This window comes from Cibotium barometz, chromosome 51 (genome assembly GCF_041138505.1).
Source record: "Cibotium barometz isolate CiBa-2024 chromosome 51, ASM4113850v1, whole genome shotgun sequence".
NCBI classification, from domain to species: domain Eukaryota; kingdom Viridiplantae; phylum Streptophyta; class Polypodiopsida; order Cyatheales; family Cibotiaceae; genus Cibotium; species Cibotium barometz.
In genome coordinates, this window is record NC_141096.1 from 18,135,716 (window position 1) to 18,162,757 (window position 27,042).

General features: G+C 45.8%; 1 protein-coding gene across 1 annotated transcript; it reads right to left on the minus strand.

The window, feature by feature from the left end:
- Positions 1 to 6,868: 6,868 nt before the first annotated feature.
- LOC147609382 (serine/threonine-protein kinase 54-like) lies at positions 6,869 to 26,806 on the minus strand. Its single transcript, XM_086787631.1, has 6 exons — positions 26,043 to 26,806; positions 8,636 to 8,757; positions 8,307 to 8,515; positions 7,866 to 8,040; positions 7,268 to 7,402; positions 6,869 to 7,180 (listed from the first exon to the last, which is right to left on the minus strand). Exons 1-6 carry the CDS (start codon positions 26,323 to 26,325, stop codon positions 6,974 to 6,976), a joined length of 1,131 nt encoding a protein of 376 aa, XP_086643757.1. The 5' UTR covers positions 26,326 to 26,806; the 3' UTR covers positions 6,869 to 6,973.
- Between the last annotated feature and the right edge of the window lie 236 nt (positions 26,807 to 27,042).

A 27,042-nucleotide genomic window follows, 5' to 3' on the forward strand; every position in this document is an offset into this window, starting at 1 on the left:
GACCATAATGCTCCTCTATTAAGCAGTTTCAAGGAGGTTGAGATCATTCCAGTTTCAAGGATGTTGAGATCATAGCAGTTTTTCATTCAAAGACTAAGTTGTGGACTTGGTTGCTATTTGTGCTTTTGAAGGCTTCATCCTAATGGTCGTATATGTATTCCCAATTTACGTTTATGGTGCATACAACGTATCTTGGTGGTGTGTGGTTATTTGGTGTGGAAAAAAGAATTCAAACGTTATTTAGTGTTATATATATGTAATAATCAAGCCTATTTGTTGGTGTATGTGTTTGATAAGTACTATTATATCCAACATATATATAGCAACCCCATGATCTCTAGTAACATTGAATCAAGACTTGAGATTTATAACCTACCTTGGTCCTTGGACTTCAGTTAAGATTCACGCTGGCTTGGACTATATTGTTAAAACTAGTTTTCGAGAAGTGATAACTTTTAAAAAGAAGTAAGTTTTAATCATACGAAAAAGTGATTTACATATACTCAAACACAAAATTTAGATCATTTTTTTTCCACCTTTTTTACAAACATGATATTGTTATAAATTCTCAACTATTTTTTCAATGCATACAAGTGTATATTGTACAATAAAGATTTTACGATCTTAACATATTATTTTAGCTTTTAACTTTACCAATTAAATTAGGTCATCATATAAGAAGGTTCCTCACTTTGGGATCGTACCATAGGGATGGGACGAGGTCCTTGACGTAACTCGATCAAGTTATGCTTCGTACCAAGTGGCATTCAGTGGTGGAGGCTCGGGACACTATAACTTGATCGAGTTATAATTAGCTTGGTCAGTAATAACCATATAACTCGATCAAGTTACGCACTCGACGTTCAGCTAGGCATCATGTTACACTCGAGCAATTACATGGTGGACATATTGTAGGTACAACATTACTTGATCGAGTTACATTAATGTGTCCTAGAGAACCTACCTTTATAACCCCATTCGAAGCACACTACCGTAGGGAGGAAACTATCACTAGCACCACAACCCAAGAGAAACACCACTAGAAGGCCCCAACACACTCACCTGACGTCCCCCCTGACCATTAGTGGACATAGTTGAGCACTTTCACACCCTCCCAAACTCCCTATTCTGTCTAGCTGGCTACTCAAATTATCCTCTTAGGTTAGTAAGCCATTATCCAAGCTTCCAAAATGTCCTCCACAACCAACTAGCCTCAAAACCTTGCACAGCAGAACCTCCCAAGATCAGGTAGCTGCCCTCAGTTACCTAATAGCTAACAACAATTTTCCTTGGCTACCACTAACAAATCAGAGAGGAATGGAAGGAGAAGCGAAGGGTTCAAGAGAATTTTCATAAGTGATGTATCAAAACAACTATCAATATGAATAATAACATAGAGAAAGGAGGATCCAATAGTCCTCATCGTTGAGAAAGGAGGATCCAATAGTCCTCATCGTTGAGAAAGAAAATAAAAAATATTTAGAGACAAAGAAAAACAAGAAAATATAGAATGAAAATGAAAGATTCAAAGAGAAATGGAAGGAGAAGCCAAGGGTTCAACAGAATTTTCGTAAGTGATGTGCCAAAACAAGAGAAAAGTAACATGGAAGATCCAAGCAAAAACAAGAAGCAAGAAGAGTAACTGGAGAAGAAATTCAAAGAATGAAATTTCCAAGATTTGAGAGAATCACAAATGAATACGAAGGAATATTTATTACTAGCAAAAAATTAAGAGAGAATCTCTAGAATGACAAGTCAAAATTCAAAAGTCTAGGAGAATAGTTCAAGGGAAGAACCAAAACCATGCACAACCACACCAAGAAGAAAAAGAGTTAAGAAATAAATTAAATAAGTACACTTGCGTGAGAGGAAGGTTGAGACCATAATGCTCCTCTATTAAGCGGTTTCAAGGAGGTTGAGATCATACCAGTTTAAAGGAATTTGAGATCATAACAGTTTCTCATTCAAAGACTAAGTTGTGGACTTGGTTGCTAGTTGTGCTTTTGAAGGCTTTATGTGATGGTCGTATATGTATTTCCAATTTACATTTATGGTGCATAGAACATATCTTGGTGGTGTGTGGTTATTTGGTGGAAAAAAGAATTCAAACGTTATTTAGTGTTATATATATGTAATAATCAAGTCTATTTGATGTATGTGATAAGTACTATTATATCCAACACACATAGCAACCCCATGATCTCTAGTAACATTGAATCAAGACTTGAGATTTACAACCTACCTTGGTCCTTGGCCTTTAGTTAAGATTCACGCTGGCTTGGACTATATTGCTAAAACTAGCTTTTGAGAAGTGATAACTTTTAAAAAGAAGTAAATTTTAATCATACGAAAAAGTGATTTACATATACTCAAACACAAAATTTAGATCACTTTTTCTTTTTCTTTTTTTCCCTTTTTTACAAACATGATATTGTTATAAATTCTCAACTATTTTTCCAATGCATACAAGTGTATTATACAATAAAGATTTTATAGCTAGGCATCATGTAACACTCAATCAATTACATGGTGGACATCCATGTAGGTACAAAGTTACTTGATCAAGTTACATTAATGTGGCCTAGAGAACCTGCCTTTATAACCCCATTCGAAGCACACTACTGTGGAGGAAACTATCACTAGCACCACAACCCAAGGGAAACACCACTAGAGGCCCCCAACACACTCAGTTGACGTCCCCTGACCATTACTAGACACAGTTGAGCACTTTAACACCCTCCCAAACTCCCTATTCTGTCCAACTGGCTACTAAAATTATCCTCTTTGACGTAAGTCGATCAAGTTATGCTTCGTACCAAGTGGCATTCAGTGGTGGAGGCTTGGGACACTGTAACTCGATCGAGCTACAATTAGTTGCCACCTTGGACATCGGTGATAACCATATAACTCGATCGAGTTACGCACTGGACGTTCAGCTAGGCATCATGTAACACTCGATCAATTACATGGTGGACATCCATGTAGGTACAACGTTACTTGATCGAGTTACATTAATGTGTCCTAGAGAACCTGCCTTTATAACCCCATTCGAAGAACACTACCGTAGGGAGGAAACTATCACTAGCACCACAACCCAAGAGAAACACCACTAGAGGGCCCTAACACACTCAGCTGATGTCCCCTGACCATTAGTGGACACAATTGAGCACTTTAACACCTCCCAAACTCCCTATTCTGTCCAGCTGGCTACTCAAATTATCCTCTTAGGTCAATTCTCACCTCCAGTATCTCTAATCTTCCAACTAAAAGCCCCACTTGACCTCACATGACTCCCAACTAACCAAAATGGCTTCCAACACCACAAAACTACCTATAAATTGCCTCCGAAGTCCTCTACCCGTTCCTAGTCAAAAATCCACTCTCCAAGCTTCCAAAATGTCCTCCACAATCAGCTAGCCTCAAAACCTTAAGCAGAACCTCAGATCAAGTAGCTGCCCTCAGTTACCTAATCGCTAACACCAATTTTCCTTGGCTACCACTAACAAATCAAAGAGGAATGGAAGGAGAAGCGAAGGGTTCAAGAAAATTTTCATAAGTGATGTATCAAAACAACTATCAATATGAATTATAACATAGAGAAAGGAGGATCAAATAGTCCTCATCTTGAGAAAGAAAATAAAAAAGATTTAGAGACAAAGAAAAACAATAAAATATAGAATGAAAATAAAAGATTCAAAGAGAAATGGAAGGAGAAGCCAAGGGTTCAAGAGAATTTTCGTAAGTGCTGTGCCAAAACAAGAGAAAAGTAACATGGAAGATCCAAGGAAAAACAAGAAGCAAGAAGAGTAATTCGAGGAGAAATTCAAAGAATGAAATTTAGAAGATTTGAGAGAATCAGAGATGAATACGAAGGAATATTTATTACTAGCAAAAAATCAAGAGAGAATCTCTAGAATGACAAGTCAAAATTCAAAAGTCTAGGAGAATAGTTCAAGGGAAGAACCAGAACCATGCACAACCAAGAAGAAAAAGAGTTGTGAAATAAATAAGGTAAGATAGATTGGGAAGTTACAATTGCGGCTCTAATGCAAGGCCCAATGACACATGCTTTGGTAAGGCTCAAGTAAGGTCTTGACTTAAATAAGTACACTTGCGTGAGAGGAAGGTTGATACCATAGTGCACCTCTATTAAGCAGTCTCAAGGAGGTTGAGATCATAGCAGTTTCAAGGAGGTTGAGATCATAGTAATTTCTCATTCAAAGACTAAGTTGTGGACTTGGTTGCTAGTTGTGCTTTTGAAGGCTTCATCTAATGGTCGTATATATATTCCCAATTTACGTTTATGGTGCATAGAACGTATCTTGGTGGTGTGTGGTTATTTGGTGGAAAGAAAAATTCAAACGTTTTTTAGTGTTATATACATGTAATAGACAAGCCTATTTGGTGTATGTGATAAGTACTATTATATCCAACATACACATAGCAACCCCATGATCTCTAGTAACATTGAATCAAGACTTGAGATTTACAACCTACCTTGGTCCTTGGCCTTCAATTAAGATTCACGCTAGCTTGGACTATATTACTAAAACTAGTTTTCGAGAAGTGATAACTTCTAAAAAGAAGTAAATTTTAATTATACGAAAAGTGATTTACATATACTCAAACACAAATTTTAGATCACTTTTTCTTTTTTCTCCTTTTTTACAAACATGATATTGTTATAAATTCTCAACTATTCTTCTAATGCATACAAGTGTATTGTACAATAAAGATTTTACGATCTTAACATATTATTTTAGCTTTTAACTTTACCAATTAAATTAGGTCATCATACAAGAAGGTTCCTCACTTTGGGATCGTACCATAGGGACGAGACAAGGTCCTTGACATAACTCGATCAAGTTATGCTTCGTAATTCAGTGATGGGGGCTCGGGACGTGACTCGATCGAGTTACAATTAGTTGCCACCTTGGTCATCGGTGATAACCATATAACTCGATCAAGTTACGCACTTGACATTCAGCTAGGCATCATGTAACACTCGATCAATTACATGGTGGAAGGTACATCGTTACTTGATCGAGTCACATTAATGTGTCCGAGAACCTACCTTTATAACCCCATTTGAAGCACTCTACCGTAGGGAGGAAACTATCACTAGCACCACAACCCAAGAGAAACACCACTAGAGGGCCCCAACACACTCGATTGACGTCCCCTGACCATTAGTGGACACAGTTGAGCACTTTAACACCCTCCCAAACTCCCTATTCTGTCCAGCTAGCTACTCAAGTTATCCTCGTTCGTGAGTTCTCACCTCCAGTATCTCTAATCTTCCAACTAAAAGCCCCTCTTGACCTCAGCTGACTCCCAACTAACCAAAATGGCTTCCAACACCACAAAACTACCTATAAGTTGCCTCCGAAGTCCTCTACCTGTTCCTAGTTAGAAATCCATTCTCCAAGCTTCCAAAATGTCCTCCACAATCAACTAGCGTCAAAACCTTGCAACAGAACCTCCCAAGATCAAGTAGCTGCCCTTAGTTACCTAATAGCTAACAACAATTTTCCTTAGCTACCACTAACAAATCAGAGAGGAATGGAAGGAGAAGCGAAGGGTTCAAGAGAATTTTCATAAGTGGTGTATCAAAACAACTATCAATATGAATTATAACATAGAGAAGGGAGGATCCAATAGACCTCATCGTTGAGAAAGAAAATAAAAAATATTTAGAGACAGAGAAAAACAAGAAAATGTAGAATGAAAATAAAAGATTCAAAGAGAAATGGAAGGAGAAGCCAAGGGTTCAAGAGAATTTTCGTAAGTGATGTGTCAAAACAAGAGAAGTAACATGGAAGATCCAAGGAAAAACAAGAAGCAAGAAGAGTAATTGGAGAAGAAATTCAAAGAATGAAATTTAGAAGATTTGAGAGAATCACAAATGAATACAAAGGAATATTTATTACTAGCAGAAAATCAAGAGAAAATCTCTAGAATGACAAGTCAAAATTCAAAAGTCTAGGAGTATAGTTCAAGAGAAGAACCAGAACCATGCACAACCAAGAACAAAAAGAGTTAAGAAATAAATAAGGTAAGATAGATCGGGAAGTTACAATTGTGGCCCTAAGGCAAGGCCCAATAACACTAAGGCTCAGGTAAGGTCTTGACTTAAATAAGTACACTTGCGTGAGAGGAAGGTTGAGACCATAATGCTCCTCTATTAAGCAGTTTCAAGGAGGTTGAAATCATAGCAGTTTCTCATTCAAAGGAGAATCAGCTCTAATAGGTTGGAAGGAAATGGAGAAGATAGCAGCAGCTTTAACTAGTGCCACAAGCATGATAAAGAAAAGGCCATTGAAATAAGACCATTAAAAAAAAACATGGAGGAGAACAAGGACACAGTCACTTGTTAAGTTCTTGACTGGCTTGGCGCTCTCAGCCACTCGTTCTATTTGATACTTTCAGGGACCAGCTGTCCCACCAGGTAGCGTCTGGGACAGATTTAATACCTCCTAAATCAGCCTAGGCCATATTTTTGAAGCTGACCCTTTACTCAAGAGACTACTACACAACAGATGCACAGCATTAGGTCCTACTGTTTGGCCACCTTCGAGTGGAGTCATGAGTGCAAGCTCTGTAGACTAATGAGCTGCCTGCTCAGTCAAGGTCAGTGAATAGGAGCACCCGCCCAAGCCTATACACTGGGATGACATTGCTCTGTATCATCCATGATTTCTTTTTTTATCCTTCATTTATTGGTTATGGTCTCATAAGTTCTGTTCTTTGAAAATATGGTGCTGGTGATGTCTATAAAATTTTCGTTTTATTTGATTTTTGCCATTACATGTTTTCTTGAGATCTTTACTTTCATTTGTGTTAGCTTTCCAATGCTAGCAGAGGGGCAAAAGCAAAAAACACTTTCAACCAGAACCATCTTGTATGACTTAACCTGTATACAACACACCTCCTTCCATTCACCCTATAGCCTACATACAGACAAAATTTCTTCTCAGGGGCCTCTGTGCTTGAAGAAACACATGCACCCCTGAGGTTGGTCCAAAGGGATCATCCCACCACCTTTGCTGGTATCAATGGCGTCCAGCATATGGACGACCTCCTCCATACTCGGCCTTTTATCTGGATTTGCATCCCAACACTTCCTCATCACTGTGGCCAACGTACTCGGACAACATCTTGGGATATCTGGCCTCAGGTTCTATCAAACAAAAAAAGTGTATAAGCTCTGAACACGTGCAGAAAACCATTATCTCAAAAAGTAGAGAAAAAAGCTAGTGTTAAGTACCTGCTTTACAACTGCAGAAGTCATTTCGGCAAAGCTCAGATCAGGATAAGGCATCTCACAGCAATAAGTTTCCCAAAGGCAGATTCCAAAGCTGTAAACATCACATTTCCGATCGTATGGTTTGCCATTTAAAACCTAGCAAAATGCATGTAAAACATGAAGCTTAGCAATGTGTGTCACTTGTCGAGCAAGTCCTCTCCCCTCTATATTCAATGTGTGTGTGGAGAGAGAGAGAGAGAGAGACAGAGACAGAGAGAGAGAGAGAGAATATTGATGTCTTACAAAGGACCAAAAGGGTCACAGTCAAAGTGCAGCTACCATGCAGAATGGCACGAAAAGCAAATAAGAACTAAACAAAAAGTACACATGCATATGTATGTGGACTTCAAGCAATGATTACATGAAAAGAGAAGGTAAGGCATTGAAGGCGCATTTGATATCATGGCGAGGAGGAGGAGAGAGAGAGACAGAGAGAGATTATAGTTTAACTAGAAGAACCAGTTTAAACTATGAATTGTTTTATACACATGTTAGTTGTCAACTATGGCAACGCCCCATAAAGTATTTCAAGCTATAATGACAAAAAATAAAAGCCCACCTCAGGTGCCATATAACCAAGAGTCCCTGTTTCACCAGTCATGTCCTTGGGATTTTGTGCCTCTACTCGTGCCACCCCAAAGTCGGCTATTTTTAACTTCATTTTCTTGTCCAAGAGCATGTTTTCAGATTTCACGTCTCTGTGGACTATCGATTGTGAATGAAGGTAGCTTAGTCTGTGACAACGTCCATTAGTACACACAAATGACTCCAAATTCAACAAACTCTTACATCTCTTCTGTCAATTGACACACACACACATTGGGGAGAGAGAGAGAGAGAGAGAGAGAGAGAGAGAGAGAGAGGAGTGCTTAAACTTCATAGTCAAGCGCGTGGACTACATATAATCCATATGATGGCACCAAAGTGCATGGAATGGGACTTGAACCAGGGATCTCTTAACTAGGAGCCCAATGCATAAACCACTAAGCCAGCATCATACCCCCTTGAGAGATCCAAGGCCAGCTGCATTACGACTTTGAATGTCAATTTTCTACGGCGATGTCGTATAAGAAAATCTTTCAATGTTCCTCCTGCCAGGTATTCCACAACTACACAGCATACATTTGATGCCACATGAACAAACCCATCTGCTCCATGTTCATATGAGGGTATTCGTAACTCCCCCTTCCCCATTGAAGCACCAATGAACTACACCACACAACAGAAAGAAAACAAGCCATTATTCTGTAATTATACCATCTAGGTTCTTTACGCTTGGATGAAGTCTGAGTGCAAAGGAGAAGAAGTGGCAAGTTGATTTGCCCTCACCTTTGTAACATTTGGATGATCCAGCTTGTGCCATACAGCTACCTCCTGCCTAAAGGCTGCTTTCACAGCTTCAGTTTCAGACTTGGTTATCATTGCTTCTTCCCCCCAGTCCAGTAGCTTGACTGATGCACAAGTTGGTCACATCCTTGGTTAGCTCTCTCTCTCTCTCTCTCTCTCTCTCTCTCTCTCTCTCTCTCTCTCTCTCTACTCAAAGGCTCACTTTGGAGTCATCTCGTTTGGCAGACCAGGGACATGACAGGGCATGGTATGCTAGAGTCACCCGCTGGTTCCTCACGCAGAGGGCTTCACATGAACTGCCTACGAGGCTCACTTTGGAGTCATCTCGATATTTGGCAGAAGGCATGGTATGCTAGAGTCACCTGCTGGTTCCTGACGCAGGGGCTCCACATGAACTGCTTACCACCCTTTCAGTACAGTTTGGATGTCCCCACACTCCACCTCATGCATCAGGATATTAGCAGGGTTATCTGCTCCCATCTTCTGAGCCTGCATACCCACCCTACATAGTTAGTGCCTTCAGAGCTACACCGTTCGATGAACTTGTACCGAGACCAATTCCTGCAGACCACAGCAGGGGTTTCATCCAAAGGCCGGGGTATCTACACAAGCACAATCTCACATGTCATGCGGATCACAATTGGGCATATCTGGGTCTCATCTCATCACCTCAGAGTGGTGACAAGGAAAGCAGAGGGCATTGCCACAGACGACAGGATCTATAGACTCTGCTCCATAGATCGAGACGGAGTGCAGATGCCTAGTATACTATGAGATCCGGGGAGATTTCATTGCCTATTCCGAGATGGATTTGGCCCTTTATCCAAGATCGTCAACTTCCCGGACGAGCATTGCTTGGGACTTCACTTGATGGAAATCCGCAGGCACTGAGACTCTCTCCTCAGAGTAAGCAAAGCCCAGCCATCACAGCTGTCTATCACAAGTTTCTTCCGGATACTGAGGGGCAGTACCACATGACAACCCCAAGATGCATTTCAAGGACCCCCCTAACACCATACCGAGCCGGCACATGGCCCATTACTGACGCACCAGCTACAGCGCACCCAATGTCCACCGGTCTCTGGTCCACAGCAGCCCTCCATGCAGTAACTTCAAACCCGGGAGATACTTCAGTGGCACAAGGACACCCCCTCCACCACCCCCCCCCCCATCCCCCCCAAAAACACACACACACGAGTAGTGGACATGGCGAGCCTCTCAGCAGTCGTAGACTCCTCTATTTTAGACATCTAGATAGATGGGGAGGATGCCTCCCAAGTTCAATGGGAAGATAAGTAGTAGTGAGATGATCATTAATCAAGCTCAGGAGATGACCACCACCTTGGAGGCATGTAACATGCTAACTTACGCAAAAGCATGCTTAATGATGATTAACGCTAAGCAACATAGATTAACACAAATCACAGGAGCGCATTGAAGACACAGAGAAGTAAAGAGAAATAGAGAGAGACTCTTTACTTAACCTACCAGTATTTACAATGATTGGCAAAGATCCAAAATAGATCTAAGCCCTAAATGTTATGCATTCATTGAAGCTTACTGTCCTCTGTGCATTAATGGAAAACCCTGATTTCGAGGTGTACTTGCCTGATCCAAATGTTGAGGCTGTAACGACCTGTCTTGGCTCTCTTTCCCTTACTCTTGGCTCTGAACCTCTATCTTTGGATGCTTACGATGACCCTTGACCTGCCTTTATATAGGGAAGGGATTGTGATAGCAAGTCGTATTCAGGTTGGACAGCTCTTTTGAGGCCACAAAAGTCATAATATGAGTTTATATTGTGCCCAATACTCGTCCCAACCGTTGGTGCATGTTCTGGGCACCTATAGGGCTGTTAGAACTGCTCCAAAACTGCCCATAAACGGTCTCTAACTTTGCCTCTAAGGCAGTTGCAAGGAATAATCATGTCTATGTGACACCATATTAAGGCGTGCACGTAACATCCACTCCTCCCAAAAAAGCCCCAAATTTGACATGTTAGTCTACCGAGATGGTTTTCTTTTGGAAATTAATTATTGGCCATCTAGTAAATGTCATGAATGCATCTACGCCAAGATTTGAAGCATTCTTTAGCAAACTTGGCAAACTCGAATGCAAATGTACGAAGGCAACGAATGCTTGCAACTATGGTTGCACATTGTTTGCAAAGCTTTGACCGATGTTGCATTGTGGTGGTGGAAGGACTACTTGAAGCATCATGGGGTTCGGATAAGGTATGACTGTCATGACACTCAAAAGGGAGTTCGCTCTAGCCTTTTGAAAGCTGTTACTTCTGCTCTAGAAGTGAACAACAGGCACATAGCCCTCCCCTACTATGCAATGGCATAGACAAGTGAGCTTGGTCACTCCAGAGTTTTGATTGCCTTCTTTCCAGGTCTTTTCTTCTCCATGGCACTGCTCTTGCCTCTACATTGTTGCCTTTGTGGGTGTCAAATCTAGAGCAGCATATGTTTTGGGACTCACTCAAAACCTCTCTTGTGCTTTTGGAGTAAGTAGTTCCTCTTGCTCATTAGGGTGCACATCCTTTCAATTTTGTCGCTGGTTGTGCAGGGTCTTTCTCTACGCTATGGCATGGTGTGCTATTTTGTAAAGATACAATTTTTTTTTTCAGTTTACCATTTCTGTTCATGAAATATTGATGTACGGTAGAGAAGGATTTCTATTCGGCCAACCCTCTCAAAAGGAAAACCTATGCAGATAAAGAGATCATTCAGGTGATGCCACCATGACGCACCTTTTTTTTTGAAGTCAATCATGGGCATATTCTTTAGGTAGATATCTCTGATGTGCTTTTCAGGCTCACACAAATGGGAAGAGGTCTTTTCATGAAGATTTGGAACAACAGCAGCACGCTCCTTGGGATGAGACAAGTAACAGAAGAGGCTGTGATTGGAGCAGGGGCAATGGAGGCAGAAGAGGGAGTGCCAAGGCCAACAATCACACGCCATCTCCTAACAAAGGTATATGCTTAATGGCCACTCAGAAAGCTTTTCTATGCAAGTATGGTGATTTCTTGTATTAAGAACACGCGCAAGATTTCCATCTGTTGACGTACTCGTGACTCTGTTCTCAGTTGATGCATGTCCTTAGCAGTTGGGAAGTATGTCTAGTCTAATCACATGTTAACACACTGTGGCTCTGTATATTTAGCAATCATTTTCCTTGCAGGTACCACCCAAGTTAAAGGGAAAAGTGACGAGTATACTCGTAAAAATTTAGCAGGATGAGCTAGAATCCTTGAAGGCCAAGTCTAGCTCTCTGGAAGAGCAGCTTCTAAGAGTACTTCAAGAATTCCCAGTGACGACAAAGCAATCAGCAGCTAGAGGTCGTCATATTTCTGCTTTTTTGTGCTTTAGCAGACTGTATATTATAAACATGCGACAACGGTTCTGTGAATTGCTTCACATTTTGTCCCTTACAACTAGATGCAAGGAGCCCAAAGGCTTTCAATGTGACTCAAGGTTTCCCCACTGGTTCCCCTGGGCAGTAGATTGTTTTTCTTTTTTTTTTTCCGAGAAAAGATCCTTTCATTAGTTATATAAAAACGCCCGTAGGGCTACAAAAGATCTCTCCTGCTCCTAAGAGAGAGAAGAGCAGTGAATACATCATGGCAGCCCGGGAGACTCTCCCTAGGTGCTGCAAAATACAAGCATCAGTATAAAGAACTGAGCGGCTAAATCATACAATAGGGGGGGGGAAGAGCCAAACAAGTGGCCTGTAGTGCCAACGGGGGGATCCCGTGTGTAAGGTGTAGAACGGGCCACAGCGCCAAGTGGTGTGAAAGGCCTGGCGCCGTAAGATCGCCTCATCCGAGTCTCCCCGGATGCGGTCGTACTGTCCTCGCAGGGTGTGGATCAACTCCTGCCAAATCCCCCGTACAGTCTCTGCTGGTGGCTCCAATCTCCCCTCAAAGGCCGTAAAGCACCGGGCCCTCCAGGTGAACCAGATGGTGAGGCTGCTGAGGAGCTCCCATCGTAAATCCCTCTCCTGTGTCCAGCTGGCGGACGAGAAATCCGGTGCCGGAACCAGGCGAGGCTGGCCCCTAATAAATCTGATGGCCTGACTGCCCTGCTCCATCTCATAGCCCATAGCAGGCCCTGACGAAGTCGACCAAGCAGCGGCACCCCACGTAAACACACCCTCTGGAGAGAGGGGGCCCAGAATACGCAGTATCCGCCGCAGCCAAATCTGCTGTGCCTGAGGGCAGTCCCAAAGGCAATGTCTCTGTGTCTCCATAGGGTGGCCGCATCGGACGCAGGCCGCCGGAAGACCGCTGTAAACAAGCCAAGTGCCAACTGCTGAGCCCCTGTGGGCGACCAGCCACTGAAAAGCCGAGATCCTGCAGGCCTGCCGACTAGCCCAGAGCCGAGCCCAGAAATCCTCCAGGAACTCCTGTGAGAGTCCCTGCAATCGCCAATGCCCCGCTGCCGCTGGAGAAACCGTCCTCCTCGCCGTCAAAATATGCCGTCCCAGCCGAACAGTATACTGGAAAAAGGTGATCTCTGTGGCCTCAAGGGATGCATAAGGATCATGCCACTCGTACTCCCCGGGGTCCCACTGTAGTCGGGCCAAGGGGCGCGCTGCATATGCCCATATGCGCCAATCCGGGAGCACATCAGCAGGGTCGGGGTCAATATGCCACTTCTGAGAAGCGGCAACCACTACCCGAATCCTCTGAAAGGTGCACTCTGCAACTAAAGGCGACTCCACCTCCACTCTCTGGAGTCTGCCCTCATCCTGAATCTCATAGTAGAGGCATCTGCCATCCTCAGTGCTAGCTCTGACAGCAATCAGGATCTCCAACTGTGTAAAGGCTCCCATCCACCGTGGGGCCACTGGCTCGAGAGGTGTGAACCACTCCTCTGTAAGTGCCTCCTGAATATCATCCCTCATAATCAACCCTCCTCTGAAGTGACTCAGCCTCTCCACCTGGATCTCCTCTGGTAGACTGCAGAAAGCCTGCCAGTCTCCAAAACTACGAGCTGGGCCTGCCGCTAAAGGTCCCCAGGCTAGACGAGGCCGAGAACCCAGCATATGACCCTGCTCCGTACGAACCACTGGGCTCCAGATGAGCGACTGCCTGGCCCGCTCCTCAACACAAGAAGGAGGCCGCTGAGAGAGCCCCGGTCTCAGCAGCTCCCAAGCTCTCAGGATGCTCAAAGCAAATCTGTCCTCCCATCCTCTACTGAGGCCTGTCCTCCTCATCTCTATGAAGATCCAGCGAATCTCTGGTGCCCAAGTACCCCCTGCAGGGGGCGCCCGAGCCTGCAGTCGCTGCAAGAGGAGCTCTTTCCAAGGCTCAGCGCCTGGAAGCAACCCCCGAACAATGAGCTTCCCCAATAAGGCTCTACTCTGATCGACTGGATCTATAATGCCCAAACCGCCCTGAGCCAGCGGAAGTGTAATAACTGCCCATGCAACCTTTGCCCGAGCTGGCTGACCGTCCCGCCCAGACCACAGAAAGTTCCTGATCAGCCTCTGTACCTGGCTGATGCAAGAGCTCGAGAAAATCCAACAAGACGTAATGTACCACATGGTCGCTAACAGCACCTGATTTGCCACCACCACCCTCCCAGCCAAGGATAGTCGAGCTGTACTCCAATACAATAGCTTCTTCCGAAAGCTCAGAAGAAGCGGGGCAATCTGCTGCTCAGGTGACAAATCGAGGCCAATCTGGCATCCCAAATACCGCACTGCTGTGCCTGGAGGAATCCATCTAAAACCGGGGTCCGGGCTCCATGCCGGAGTGGGAGCACTACTGATCCAAAAGGCCACTGTCTTGCGCCAATTGATCAATGCTCCCGAAGCTGCACTAAAAACCTGGAGCGACTGCTCAGCTCGAATAAGATTGGCCTCTTGGCCATGCAAAAATAAGCCCGTGTCGTCTGCAAACTCAGCATCAAGCAAATCCTCCCCCCGGACTGGGAGCTGAAGTCCTCTCAAACCAACCTCCTCTGCCGTCAAATACATACTCATAGCCTCCGAAAGAAGAGAAAAAGGAAAGGGGCGAGAGGACACCCCTGACGGACTGATCTGGTCAGCTCAAAACTCGGCCCCCGTCCTTCTGCAATCAGCACCTGGCTGCGAGCTGTGGAATACAGAGCTGCCACCCCTCTGATCCATCCTGGCTCAAAGCCCAGGCGAAGCATAGTGCCCTCTAAGAATCCCCAATCAACTCTATCGTATGCCTTCTCAAAATCGAGAAGCATCACGACCAAGTCCTCGCCAAGAAATCTAGCTCGGGCCGTCGCCTCCCAGAAAGTAAAGATGTTGTCAAGGATACTGCGCTCCTTGACAAATCCTGTCTGAGTAGCATGAATCAACTCCCCCAGGAAGGGCTGGATCCTCAAACTCAAGGCCTTTGCTAAGACCTTGTAGACAGTATTGAGGATCGTAATAGGCCTCCAATGCCGAATGTCATCTGATACTCCCTCCCCCTTGGGGATAAGATAGATCAAGCCCTCTGAAAAGCTCTGCGGCATCACCCCAGTGTCCAAAACATGCTGAAAGCCCCTGCGGAGGCCTGGCCCCAAAAGGTCCCAATAGCGCATAAAAAAGGCCGGCGTCAGTTCGTCCTCCCCTGGGCAACTATGTCGCGGCAGGACCCTCAAGGCCTCGGCAAGCTCAATCTCTGACAGAGGCGCACCTAGAACTGTACGCATATGGTCTGTGACCCTCCTCTGCACATGGGCCCACACAGTCTGTCTGCAAACATCTCGATCCTCAATGGCAGGCTCCGCTGAAAGCAGGTCACTATAAAAAGCAGTGGCAATGGCTCTGATCTCCCCGAGCTCAGTAGCTACCGATCCATCCGGTCTACCAAGCTGGCGGACTCCTGCTCGCGCATGACGGGGTCCAGTGATCTCAAAAAACTCCCCAGTCACTCTATCACCAAGCTGCGTCCACTGAGAGGCCTGACGACGATAATAAAACTCATGTCTCTGCTCCTCTACCTCTCTAACCTCCTGGCGTGCCTGGCTCAGCTGGGACGCCACCCACTCACATGCAGGCTGCTGCTCCTGAAGGCGCTGTAGCGAAGCAAGGCTGCGTCTCAGCCGTTGCTCCCGCTCGCGAATCTCTCCCAGTCGTGTCAAAGCTGCAGCGTGCAGAAAAGAGCTAAGATCAATGAGTCCCTGGGCACACTGGCCCGCTGCATCCTGGTCAGAGCACTGACTATCATGCCAGATCCTCTCAATGTCCTCAGCGAGACTGGGATCTGCAAGTACCCTCTCTGGGATCCTCAACTGCAAGCTGGGCTCCCGTGTCCCCTCCTCCAATGTCAATATAACTGGCGCATGATCTAAAAATGAGGTGCCAGCGAGAATGCCGACGGAGCCCCCTCGCTCCCCTAACCAATCGCCCACATAAAAGCGATCAATCCGTGATAGATTAGTCCCTCCCTGCCGGCGATCCGACCGAGAGAAACTAAGACTGTCCTGAGACCGGGAGAAAGCCCCATGCTGCCATGCATCAGTGATCCTCAGTGACATGCAAAACCGGTCCCAAGCTGCAAGCTCCATGCCGTGCACTGTAACATGACTGCCTCCCACCCTATCTGCCGGGTCCTCAAGCATGTTGAAGTCTCCCCCAACACACCAATGTGCGGCCTCTGGCAATGCATCTGTAACCTGAGTCCAGAACTCTGCTCTGGCACTAGCATGATTGGGCGCATAGATGTTGAGCACACCCAATAGCTCATCATGCATCCTCAGAATGACATACTGTGCTCTACCAGGCACAATGACCCCTCGATCCACAATGGCCTGCCGCCATACATCTGCAATAACCATGCATACTCCTCCCTGTCCACCCAAAGGACCAAACCCTGCAGACCAAAAAGTGTCCCATCTACCAGGCATCACCGAACCATATCTCCGGATCCTGCTCTCACCCAAGTGGTGCTCCTGCATCATCAAAATGTCAATGCTGCCACCAACCAGGCACCTCTGAAGCTCCTGCCTCAAGCAACCTCGATAGCGTATAAAGTGTGCTCCGCCAAGGCCCTGTACATTCCATGAGATGATCCTCATGGATGCCCTGCTGAGGTGGATGCTGTCTCAGCCGTACGGCGGGCCTTCGCAAGCGGCTTGGATGGAGAGTAGTCCCCATCCGAGCGGCTGCGAATCTGCCCACCCGGTGTACTGCAAGAATCCCGGATCAGGCGCCAGTGGCTGTGGCCCATGGCGACTGCCTCCTGCTCTGACAGAGAAACCTCGTGTATACTCACATATCCAGGGTCGCGTGCCAAGTCTGCCACTATGCGCACGACCAAATGCCGAATCCCTGAGATATCCACACTCCCGGGATCCAAGAAAAAATGAGCCAACTCCCAAAGTCGACCTATCACATCTGTCACCTCCAGATCGCTCATGTGGTGAGAAAACTCAACTGCCTGAGTCTTCAAAGTGCTGAGAGCGAGCTCAAGAGTCCACTCCCGATCACAAGGTCCACATAGAGGGAACGAGAAGGCCACCGCTGAGTCTAGTGCCTCCTCCCCTCGGGCCGGAGGTATCACTACATGAACTCGAATGGGTGCTGGCTCATGAGGGCCCTCTGCTCCAAAAAGCCGTGTGAAGGTATAGTCAAAGGCCTCCGAGCGCTGTCTAATGCCAAGGCGACTCAGCCGACTGCGGATAGATGAAATCCGTGAGGCCCTAATCGGCATAGGTCTCCTCTGTGATGCTCGAGCGAGGTCAGTGCTCAGCGCTCTCCGGACTGCAGGTGAGCGCCAGGGAACTGCCAGGGTCTCCCGGGAAGGTGAGGCGGGCGGAGGGGGAGGAGGGGGAGGCGAGGGAGGTGGAGAGGGAGCCGCTGCCGAAACCGGAGCGGGGGCGGGAGGAGGCGATGGTGGAAGCGAGGCGGTGGGAGGGGACGGGGGTGGGGGGGGTGAAGGAGGGGGAGCTGGCATCTCCTGGTCCTCGGTCGCTGCAGGGGTCTCCTCCTGAAGGGGAGCAAAGCTGTTCCTCACGGGAACCCAGTGAGGCTGAGACTGTGGCTGCTGCTGCAGCGGTCTCTGGGCGTGCTGCTGTGGCTGTCTCCCTCGGCGGCGCCCCTGTCCAGGCTGCCACTCCGAGGTCTCTGCGGCCTGAGCAGGCGTCCCTGAGGCAGCCTGCCGAGCCGAATCTGTGGGCGGGCCATCAGTAGCCTGCTGCTGTGGTGAGGGTCGAGGTCTCCTGCGAGGGCAGGCCTTGGCCAGATGACCGACCTGCCTGCAAATGAAGCACTGGTTCGGGAGCCCCGAGAACTCCACTCTCTGATCTATCCACCCCCCCCCCTATCCTAGATAGCTGAATGACCTTAGGAAGGGAGGAGATGTCAGACACCAACACTCTGACCGAGGGTAGCCCAGCTGCTCTGGCCACCACTGAAGCAGCAGAGGGGCCCGTCTCTAGTACCGAGCCCACCAATGCTCCGAGCCTGGAGAGGAGCGGAAGATACTCCCGGCAGAGACCAGGGAAACAAACTGTAATATGGAAGAGGCGCTCTCCCTGCTCCGCCGCTGCTGGGTCAAATCCATGCTGCCAAGGTCTGAAGAAAGCCCGAGCACCCCTGATGTCCAGAGGACTCATGGCAAGGACCTTGGCAACGCTCTGGGCGGCCTCGAACTCGATCTGATAATGGCCCCGGCCCAGGAGCTGTACATCCAGGATCTTGCCCACATCTGCAAGAAGGCGGGCCTGAAGAAGATCCCTGATCTCTCCTCTGCTGGGGCGAGTGCCGACTATACGGCAGATGGTGGAATGAGCCTGGAGGCGTTCCACCTCTGCGGTGAGGCTCGCTTCCTCTTCCGGCGAAAGAGAAAGCCTGATGGGGATGACCTCGGGAGCGGGCGAGGGGGCTGCGGATGAGTCCCTCTGAGACGAGGCGGGAGGAGTCTCCATCAGAGTCTGAAGCTCAGGCGAAGGCGAGGCGAAAGCGGAAAACCTGCAAGAAACGGGCTGCACACAAAGAGGCGGAAGACCGGAGGAAAAGGGGAAAAAACAACAAAACCCCCTGGGGGTGGAAAACAGCGCGAAGGAGGGGGGGGGGAGTGGGCGAAAAGACGAAGGATAAAACCAGGGGGGGGGCGGGGCGCTGCTGAAGAAAGGCGAAGAGGCTAGGCGGGGGGGGGGGGGGGGGGGGGGCCAACAGGCGGAGAGGCTAGGCGGGGGGGGGGGGGGGGGGGGGGGAGCAGGCGAGGAGGGGGGGGGGCGCAACGCAAAAAGAAAAAAAAGGGGGGAGGGCAGCAACGCGCAAGGAAGGGGGGGGGGGGGGGGGGGGGGGGGGGCGGGGCGCTGCTGAAGATAGGCGAAGAGGCTAGGCGGGGGGGGGATGCGAGCAGGCGGAGAGGCTAGACGGGGGGGGGGCGAGCAGGCGAGGAGGGGGGGGGGGGGGGGGCAGCGATGAGGGGGGGGGGCGCAATGGCGAGATGAGGGGGGGGGGGGGGGGGCGCAGAAGCGAAGGCAGGCAGGCGGGGGAAGGAGAGGGGGCGCAAGGGAGGGCAGGCGAGCAGCGAGCAGCGTGCGCAGGGTGAAGGCGGGAGCTTCAGCGAGCAGTTCTCGATCCGACAATAGTAGACAGTAGATTGTTTTTCTTCACAAGTTGTGGTTGAGTTAGTGCCTCTTCTATTTGACAGGAGCTTAATGATCACAAGGTACAAGAGCAACAAAGAGAACAGAAGGTATCCTGCATTTTTTGCTGTCCATATTTTTTTGGGGCTCTACATTGCTCCTTTATGATTTGTTTTCTTCTCACCCTTGCAGCGTTTGAGGATGTCATCAGACTTTCTGATCGCAGTTGAACGCCAAGAAGCTAGGATGACAATGCAGCTTGATCTCGTAAGACTCGGCAATGTCGTTGTTGTAAGGTACCTTTCAAATTCTTGTGATGAACTTGTTAATCGGATTGAGGATGCCCATCTTTTCGCTTTTGGTCATGTGAAGGCTCATTTCCAACACTTCCCACCATGATAGATGAGAGGCTTTCTGCATGCCTGGTTTTCTGTTCCCCTTTAAAAGCTATCTGCAAAAAAATTAATTGTCTTTTGCTCTCAATGTGGAGTCTAATTTTTACATGTTGATTCCCATGTTTTGCATGCCTTAATTTGGTAATGTTGTGGCATGTTCTCACATCTTGTAAAAGCTAGGATAGTTTGTTAATGCGCTCATGGAGTTGTTGACACTCGTAAACTTTATGTTGTATATGATCTTTATGGCAGGGCAGGAACCTCAATTTCAGAGAGCTGGGAGGACGGTCCAGCAATTAAAGACATACAAGTGCAGTTGGTGAGAAATTTCTCCCTCTTTATATTCCCTACCAAAATATCCGTCTATTAGTAGAACGAATATGTCCACTCCTGTGGGTGACTACAACCCTTCCAAGATGTACAATGTAGAAAGAGGGGTGCTCCTTTCATGGCTGGCCACTTTCAGAGAGGGAGACTACATTGGTGGGGGAGTATAAGACTACTGGTGCAATGCAAGTGTGAACATAGATCGAATGTATTGGAACTACGGTTCAGCTATAGAGGCTTGAATGCAAACATGTATTTGGTGTTTAACAATAAACAGTTTGTGGCATAGGCATATGCTGATGACTCTTTCTTTTTTCCCAAGAATACAGAGGCTGATGTAAGGGCTCACTCTTTCTATGGTTTGGCTGCAGGATCGCATGTGAATTTTGAAAAATCCAAGTTGCTCCCTTTCAAAAATTATGGATAGTGGGCAAATTGCACTGTAAAATTGAATATTGGAAATTATCTACCTGGCCTCTACATGTGCGATTACAGATAGTGCAATCAATTATAATGGCATATGTGCAATTTCATCTTCCGCTACTACCTTGGTCGCATTGACAAATTGACAATTTCATGTCTAAAGCAATGGAATGCTTATGGAAAACCAATGCAGATAGAAAAGGGCTACGTTTGCTAACGTAGGAGCTCGTATGTTCACCCAAAATGCATGGTGGGCTTAATGTGTAGAGTTACCAAGGAACGGGAACGGGAACGGGGAACGTTTCGACCCCTTGAAATGGGAACGTTTCGGGGGAAGGGGGGAACACGGGAACTGTTAGCAGTCATCTCCTATCTGTATATTACACCAGGGCCTCTATTGTGGGTATGCCCACCCGTTTTTTGGTGTTTCCCCATTTTTCCTCACTTCCATGTATTTTTCCCATTTTTCTTACGGTGTGGAGGGCTGTTGGTTGTCTTCTGATGCTGGCCGACTGAGTGTTGCTACCCGACTTATAATCTAGTGTCCTGGCCGACCGGCTTAGAGCAGGTCGTGAGCATCCCAAATGCTAGTTGTGAGCACATGCTGCTATCGGCCTGTTTTAGACTGGCCGACCAGCAGCATGGGGCCATATAAAATGGCCCCTTTCCCCCCACACTTCCCAGTAGTATATCCACGATTTTCTTGAGTGTATATAGCAGAGTTGCACAACTTCTCTCTCTCTCTCTCTCTCTTTCATCTGCGTTTTGCTCTCTACAGCAGTTGTCTTCATTTCCGTTATGCATTCTGACATGGTATCAGAGCCCCAGGTGGCTTGAAGCTTGGAGACAGTGGGACGTCAAGGGTTTGCTGATTTGAGGTGTTGATTGGAGATTGCTTGGGCTGTTCAAGACTTGGAGATCGGGTAGAAGGCGGCCACCGTTGGACAGCCACCTTGCATATTATTTGCAACCTCTTCTTCTTCTTTTTTCCAACCCACCCTCCCTTCACAAGACCTTGTGAACCCTTGAGATGGCAGGCTTGCTTGAGGTGACTGAAAAGCACATGAAGATCCCAACACTCCCCACGTTCCCGGTGGAGCGACAGTCGGATGGGAACAACTACGGCATATGGAAGGTAATGATGGAGTCTGTTTTGGAGTCTTATGACTTGGCTGATTTCATTGTTGTTGGTGTTCCACGGCCGGAGTTGGAAGACGGGGAGTTACCCTCTATTCGAAAGGAACGAGAGGCTCAGGCATAGTTATGGGATCATGTCAATGCCTGCGTCCGTTCTTTAATCTTCCTAAATTGCACACCACACGTGATCAATCACATAAAGCATATGAGGTTGGCCAGAGGGATTTGGCAACATTTGGCTTCTCTGTACAACAGGGTATTCACCCATGAAGAGGATCCCCTTGGAAGTTCAAATGCGGGTGATGAATCCTCCAAAGTCGTCGATGATACGGGAGCACATCAACAAGTTGCAGGCTCTTCAGCAGGAGATTCTCCAGGCAGGGAAAGAGAGATCGTTAGAGGATATGGCCATCACGTTGTTGTCCCATTTGTCCTCTCAGTACTCAGCATTTTACCCCTCTTTGATCACCAGTGGCAGGCTCAACACCATCACGTGGGAGGAGCTTGTGCCAATGGTCTTGGACCAAGAAGAGCAATTTACGAACCCTCCACAGGGCAGAGGTTCTGAGGCTTTGACTAACCAACGGTCGAAAGGCGATAACAACAACAAGGGCAAAGGGAAGTCTTCGTTGGAGAAGTCTTATGAGAAGAAGCCCGATTCAGACTGTGAGAAACTGAAGGCTTGGTTTCACAAACTCTTATCATTTCAGAACGACCACCTCTTCCGAATAAGATACTAACCTCCAGCCACCTTGATAGGTGGTCTATAATAATGGAGCTCCTTGCCAAGACATGCTACTGAAACCAACTAAAATATCTATCAATCTTACATAGCCCTCTCAAGGAACCATAAAGGTCAACCTGAATGACCGTTAACTCAAAAGATTCACCTCCCGAAACCGACTCAAGTGATCTGCTGATGCATGGTAGTAATCTCCTTGCGGATAGCCATCTCACTACCCTAATTCCTTAAGGTTTATGTTTATGCTTAATCGCAAGGTTTGTTAGCCTGGGGGCTTTTACAGCTCGCCCATATGCAAGGCTAGCCTAAGCCTTTGCTTCTACATGTTTGCTATATGCATCTATTCTAGGATGCCCAAAATGCTCTATTCTCCAAGTGGGTTAAGTGACGCATACCAACACCTAAGGCTTAAAATGTGACCTACGTAACTCGTGCTTGACATGTCCCTGGACTAGGGCTCACAATGGGGTCACAATATACAACAAGTAAATCTCAAAAAAGGTTATACTAATGTAAAAATGTAGCATTGATGATGAGCTAGTATGTCACTGTGTCACATGGGGTCACAACATACAACAAGTAAATCTCAAAAAAGGTTATACTAATGTACAAATGTAGCATTGATGATGAGCTAGTATGTCACTATGTCACAAAGCACCTCAGTGCATGGGTGCATGTGACACGTGCTCTTTAAGATTTATCCATGATTTACTTAACTTGTGTCCACCTAAATGCTCAAATCCACGAACACTTTCACTATCAGATAATCTAGGCATTACCTTACTAACTGAACAAGTTGGCAATGAACATACTTACTAATTACATCAACTAAGCATGATGCAAATAGTTTTCATATTAATTGTTGGAACACACCTCACTCCAAGAGGCAATATGAAAGCATAGTCATTTGACCAAAGGTATCGTCACACCATGGTCATCCAACTTATCTATTCACCACACAAGTACCAGTGTCCCATACCACTCTCCAAGTGTGTATTGGCTAGCAATAGAACGATTGAAACACTACTTGTAGCATAGAAATCTATTTTATTAACAAGTTCTAGTAGGTCCATCTTTAACACCTTTATATTGTCCGTGATCGGATGGCTGACAATAGAACGATTGAAACACTACTTGTAGCATAGAAATCTATTTTCTTAACAAGTTCTAGTAGGTCCATCTTTAACACCTTTATATTGTCGGTGATCATATGACTACCACTCATTCTACCTCCTGCTTGCGCTGCTCCACTAGTAGTGATTCTATGTTGTACCTCTTGTCCAATCCAAGCATGTTGTGCAAGGTAGATGGTCTTGGTATTTGACTTAGGCAATGTACACAGCCGTATCCAAAGAAGATGCCCTCAAGGAGCCTTGACATAAGAATGGCCCACTCCATAATAGTTGAAATTATCCTTTCCCAATCTTATTTGGAAATTAGACTGTGATTACCTCCATACATGAAGCACCACATTTAATTCCTTTGTGCATATTGAGCTATTGTATATTGTTGCTGACATCATGCTTCAGATTGTGCAACATTCAAAAAACTTATTTTTAGGAAACATATACATTTCCTCTTTAAATCTCATCAAGGAGGAAATTTTTAAAAAATAGGTATACTTTACACTATTTTTGCATTTTTTTCAGCCAGTTCACCCTGTTTGAGAAGCTCTTAACCGGAAATTTTGAAATCTGAACTGCATAACCTGATGCTCATGGACATGATCATCTTTCCTCACAAGCATATGGGCATACTTGGACCTGATTTTGAGGCCCTACAAGTGGCCAGAAGTGCCTAGAACATGTGCCCATGGATGAGACACCTTTTGGGCACAATTTGGAGGCCAAATTTGACTTTTTGGACATGATTATGTAGGTCAAAAAGGCAAAACCGACCTGAACACGACTTTCCATCCTATCCCTATTTAAGCAGGTCAAAGGGCATGGAAACATAGTAGCAACGAAACCCGTTTCAAATCCTATGAAACCAACCGAAACTTTTACAAAACGTTTCAGAATATGAAACTCGTTTTTATTTAGTTAAAATTTTTAATGCCCAAAAACCTTACATACCAATTTCATACATACACATTTCCGAAGTGCATTTTTTCTTGTTGCTTGCTACTCGACTTGCACGCGCACGTCCTTTCTTGCCTGCCAATGACTGGTCGACCATCTTGAGAAGGACGCTTCAGCCTTGGCCATGGCCTAAATACATATTTTCATGTATATTCTAAACTTATATTTTATGCATTTTTTGTATGAAACTTTTTTTGACATTTCTTTTTTGCTTGGTGGTGACTAGTCCACCGTCTCAACAAGGACGCTTAAGCCTTGGTCATGGCCTAAATACATATTTTCATGTATATTCTATGTTGAAAAATATATATATATTTGCATTTTTTTTTTGGACGTTTCAAAAAAATATAAAACTTCTGAAACCTTTTTGAAACCCGTTTCAAATCAAGCGTTTCTGAAACTCCTGATAACTATGCATGGAAAGGTAGACATCAGATAGATCTCTCAGGCAGCTGGAAGGTGTTGGCAAGAACCCCCACATAGAGGCAACCTGAGGCAGCTCTAGGCAAGAAGGCAAGCATCTAGAGAGCACGACCAAGCTATGGAATCAACAAGCTTTTGTAAGCACATAGATGAGCATGCAAGAATTGGATCTAGGTCAAGATCCAAGGTCATTGAACATATTCATGTTTGGAATTTGCAGTAGATTAGGTCTACCTTGTCTTTTGTGTGTTTGCTAAACATAGGACTAGTGTTGATGTTTTTTTCTTAGCGTTAATCATAGACACGCTTCCGCAATGCATGTCACAAAGCACCTCTTTCCCGAACACTAGGATTGAGGTAAGGTCTTTTGGGACCTCATATCAATCCTTGTCATGAATTTATTTTCTTGTAAATGGGTTAGACTACCTTAGTGTTGTGAGAATATGGTTTCAACATCTTTCACATTTATCAAAATGTGGCTATTAAAGCACTTGCGTGTAACTAGAAGTAGGAGTAGCCTAATCTTGCAATAAACCCTCTCTAATTTCCAACAGAGATTATGGTAAAATCTTCACCCCACTAAGGTTGTGCAAGAAACCTTGGATGAAGAAAAATGGAGATAAGCTAACGCACTCAATCTCATAGTCATAATAAAAAATATAAGCAGCAGAAGTGTCTCCACTAAATACACGAAGGTGATTATATAAACAACAGGAATAAAGAATTCATGCATTAAAAAGGAATGGTGTGTGATTCTAGCATATCTACATTCCAGATGCGGGTAGAAAGTGGGCTCAGGGTTAACGCAGGACATGAGAATTAATAACAAGGCATTGACTCTTAAACTACGCCATGTGAGCATCGTTTTCTAAACCTTTCTATATATAAACTAGAATGGCATCACTATCTACCCGTCTTCCAAAGAGTAGCAAATCCACTGAAACAAGTGTTGATACTTTGTTTAAGGGGGTAACATAATCAGGTTTCAAAAACCCCTCCCCTAAGTGTCTGAACTCACAACCAACAAAACATATCAATCAATCATTATTCATTCATGCAACAAGCTCACAGACACCAAAAGCCATACAAATGCATCTAAATACTCGTGTGCATACATACCTACATAGACATTCATACATGCATGTATATACATCCACACAAACACAAACATAAACATGCATAAATTGATTAGTATATGCATGTGCATACCTACATATGCATGCATTGCATGCACATTCATACATTCACACATACAGACATAAACATGCATACACTGCTGTTGATATCTACCTGCAACTTCTTGTCCGTCGAAAATGCCCCTATACACTGTTCCATATGTACCCCTTGCGACAATATTCTTGAGAACAAGCTTGCTAAGGTCAATTTCCCATTCTTCTTTCTTCCTGTGCTCGTGATCTGGCATCCAGGATCGACTGAGATGCCGTTCGAGGGCGGCATCAAGTTCTGCCAGGTTGATCTTATCAGCCCGCACATATCTATCATTCTTCGACTTGCCTTCCCCCGATTTCTCGTCATCTTTGCGGTCCTCAGAGGCCTGTCCTATGTTCTCCATTGGATGTAACGTCACACTTTAAAACTAGGGTTCTAATTCTTTGAAGATGCCATAGATGGGGGCGTTTGGCCCTAGTTTGGGGCAGAACACAGTGCCATAATCTGGCACGGTAGGGCTTCAAAAATTTTCCCCTGATTAGTGAGTTTTCCCTTCATGCGGTAGATCTAGGGCTTCAAAAACTCACTACTCTGTGCAAAAGCTATAGCGTTTTGCCCTACTCTGGGCATGGCGAAAGCTTTGATTCTGCACAGGGAAACGATCTAGGGTTTCAAGGACGCAAAAGAGACAGAAGTAAATTTTTCTGCCGTGATGTGATGGGAGACGGCACATCTGAAGAGTCACGGATAGGAACAGCAGGCCATGGTTTTGGCAAAAGAACCAGCTCGTGAAGAGATTTACCATGGGCGGCGGGCCTGAGCTGCCTTTCGTCAAAATGTGCCACTGTTGCTGGCCCCTCCCCGCACGACAAATTGTTGCCTGCGCATAGCATACGGGTGACGCCTGTCACCAGAAGGTGTCGTGTGCACTGCATACAAGCGTGTAGTTATTCACTCAAATCTATCTATCTATACAAGATTAACCACAACCCCACCTCCCTTTTATTTATATAAAAGTTGCAATATATACATAGAGCAGCTCGGCTTAGAATTCAAAATCTCCTCGGGAGACGCATATGACGACGGTACTGGGCCATAGCCATGCCCTGATACAAACATC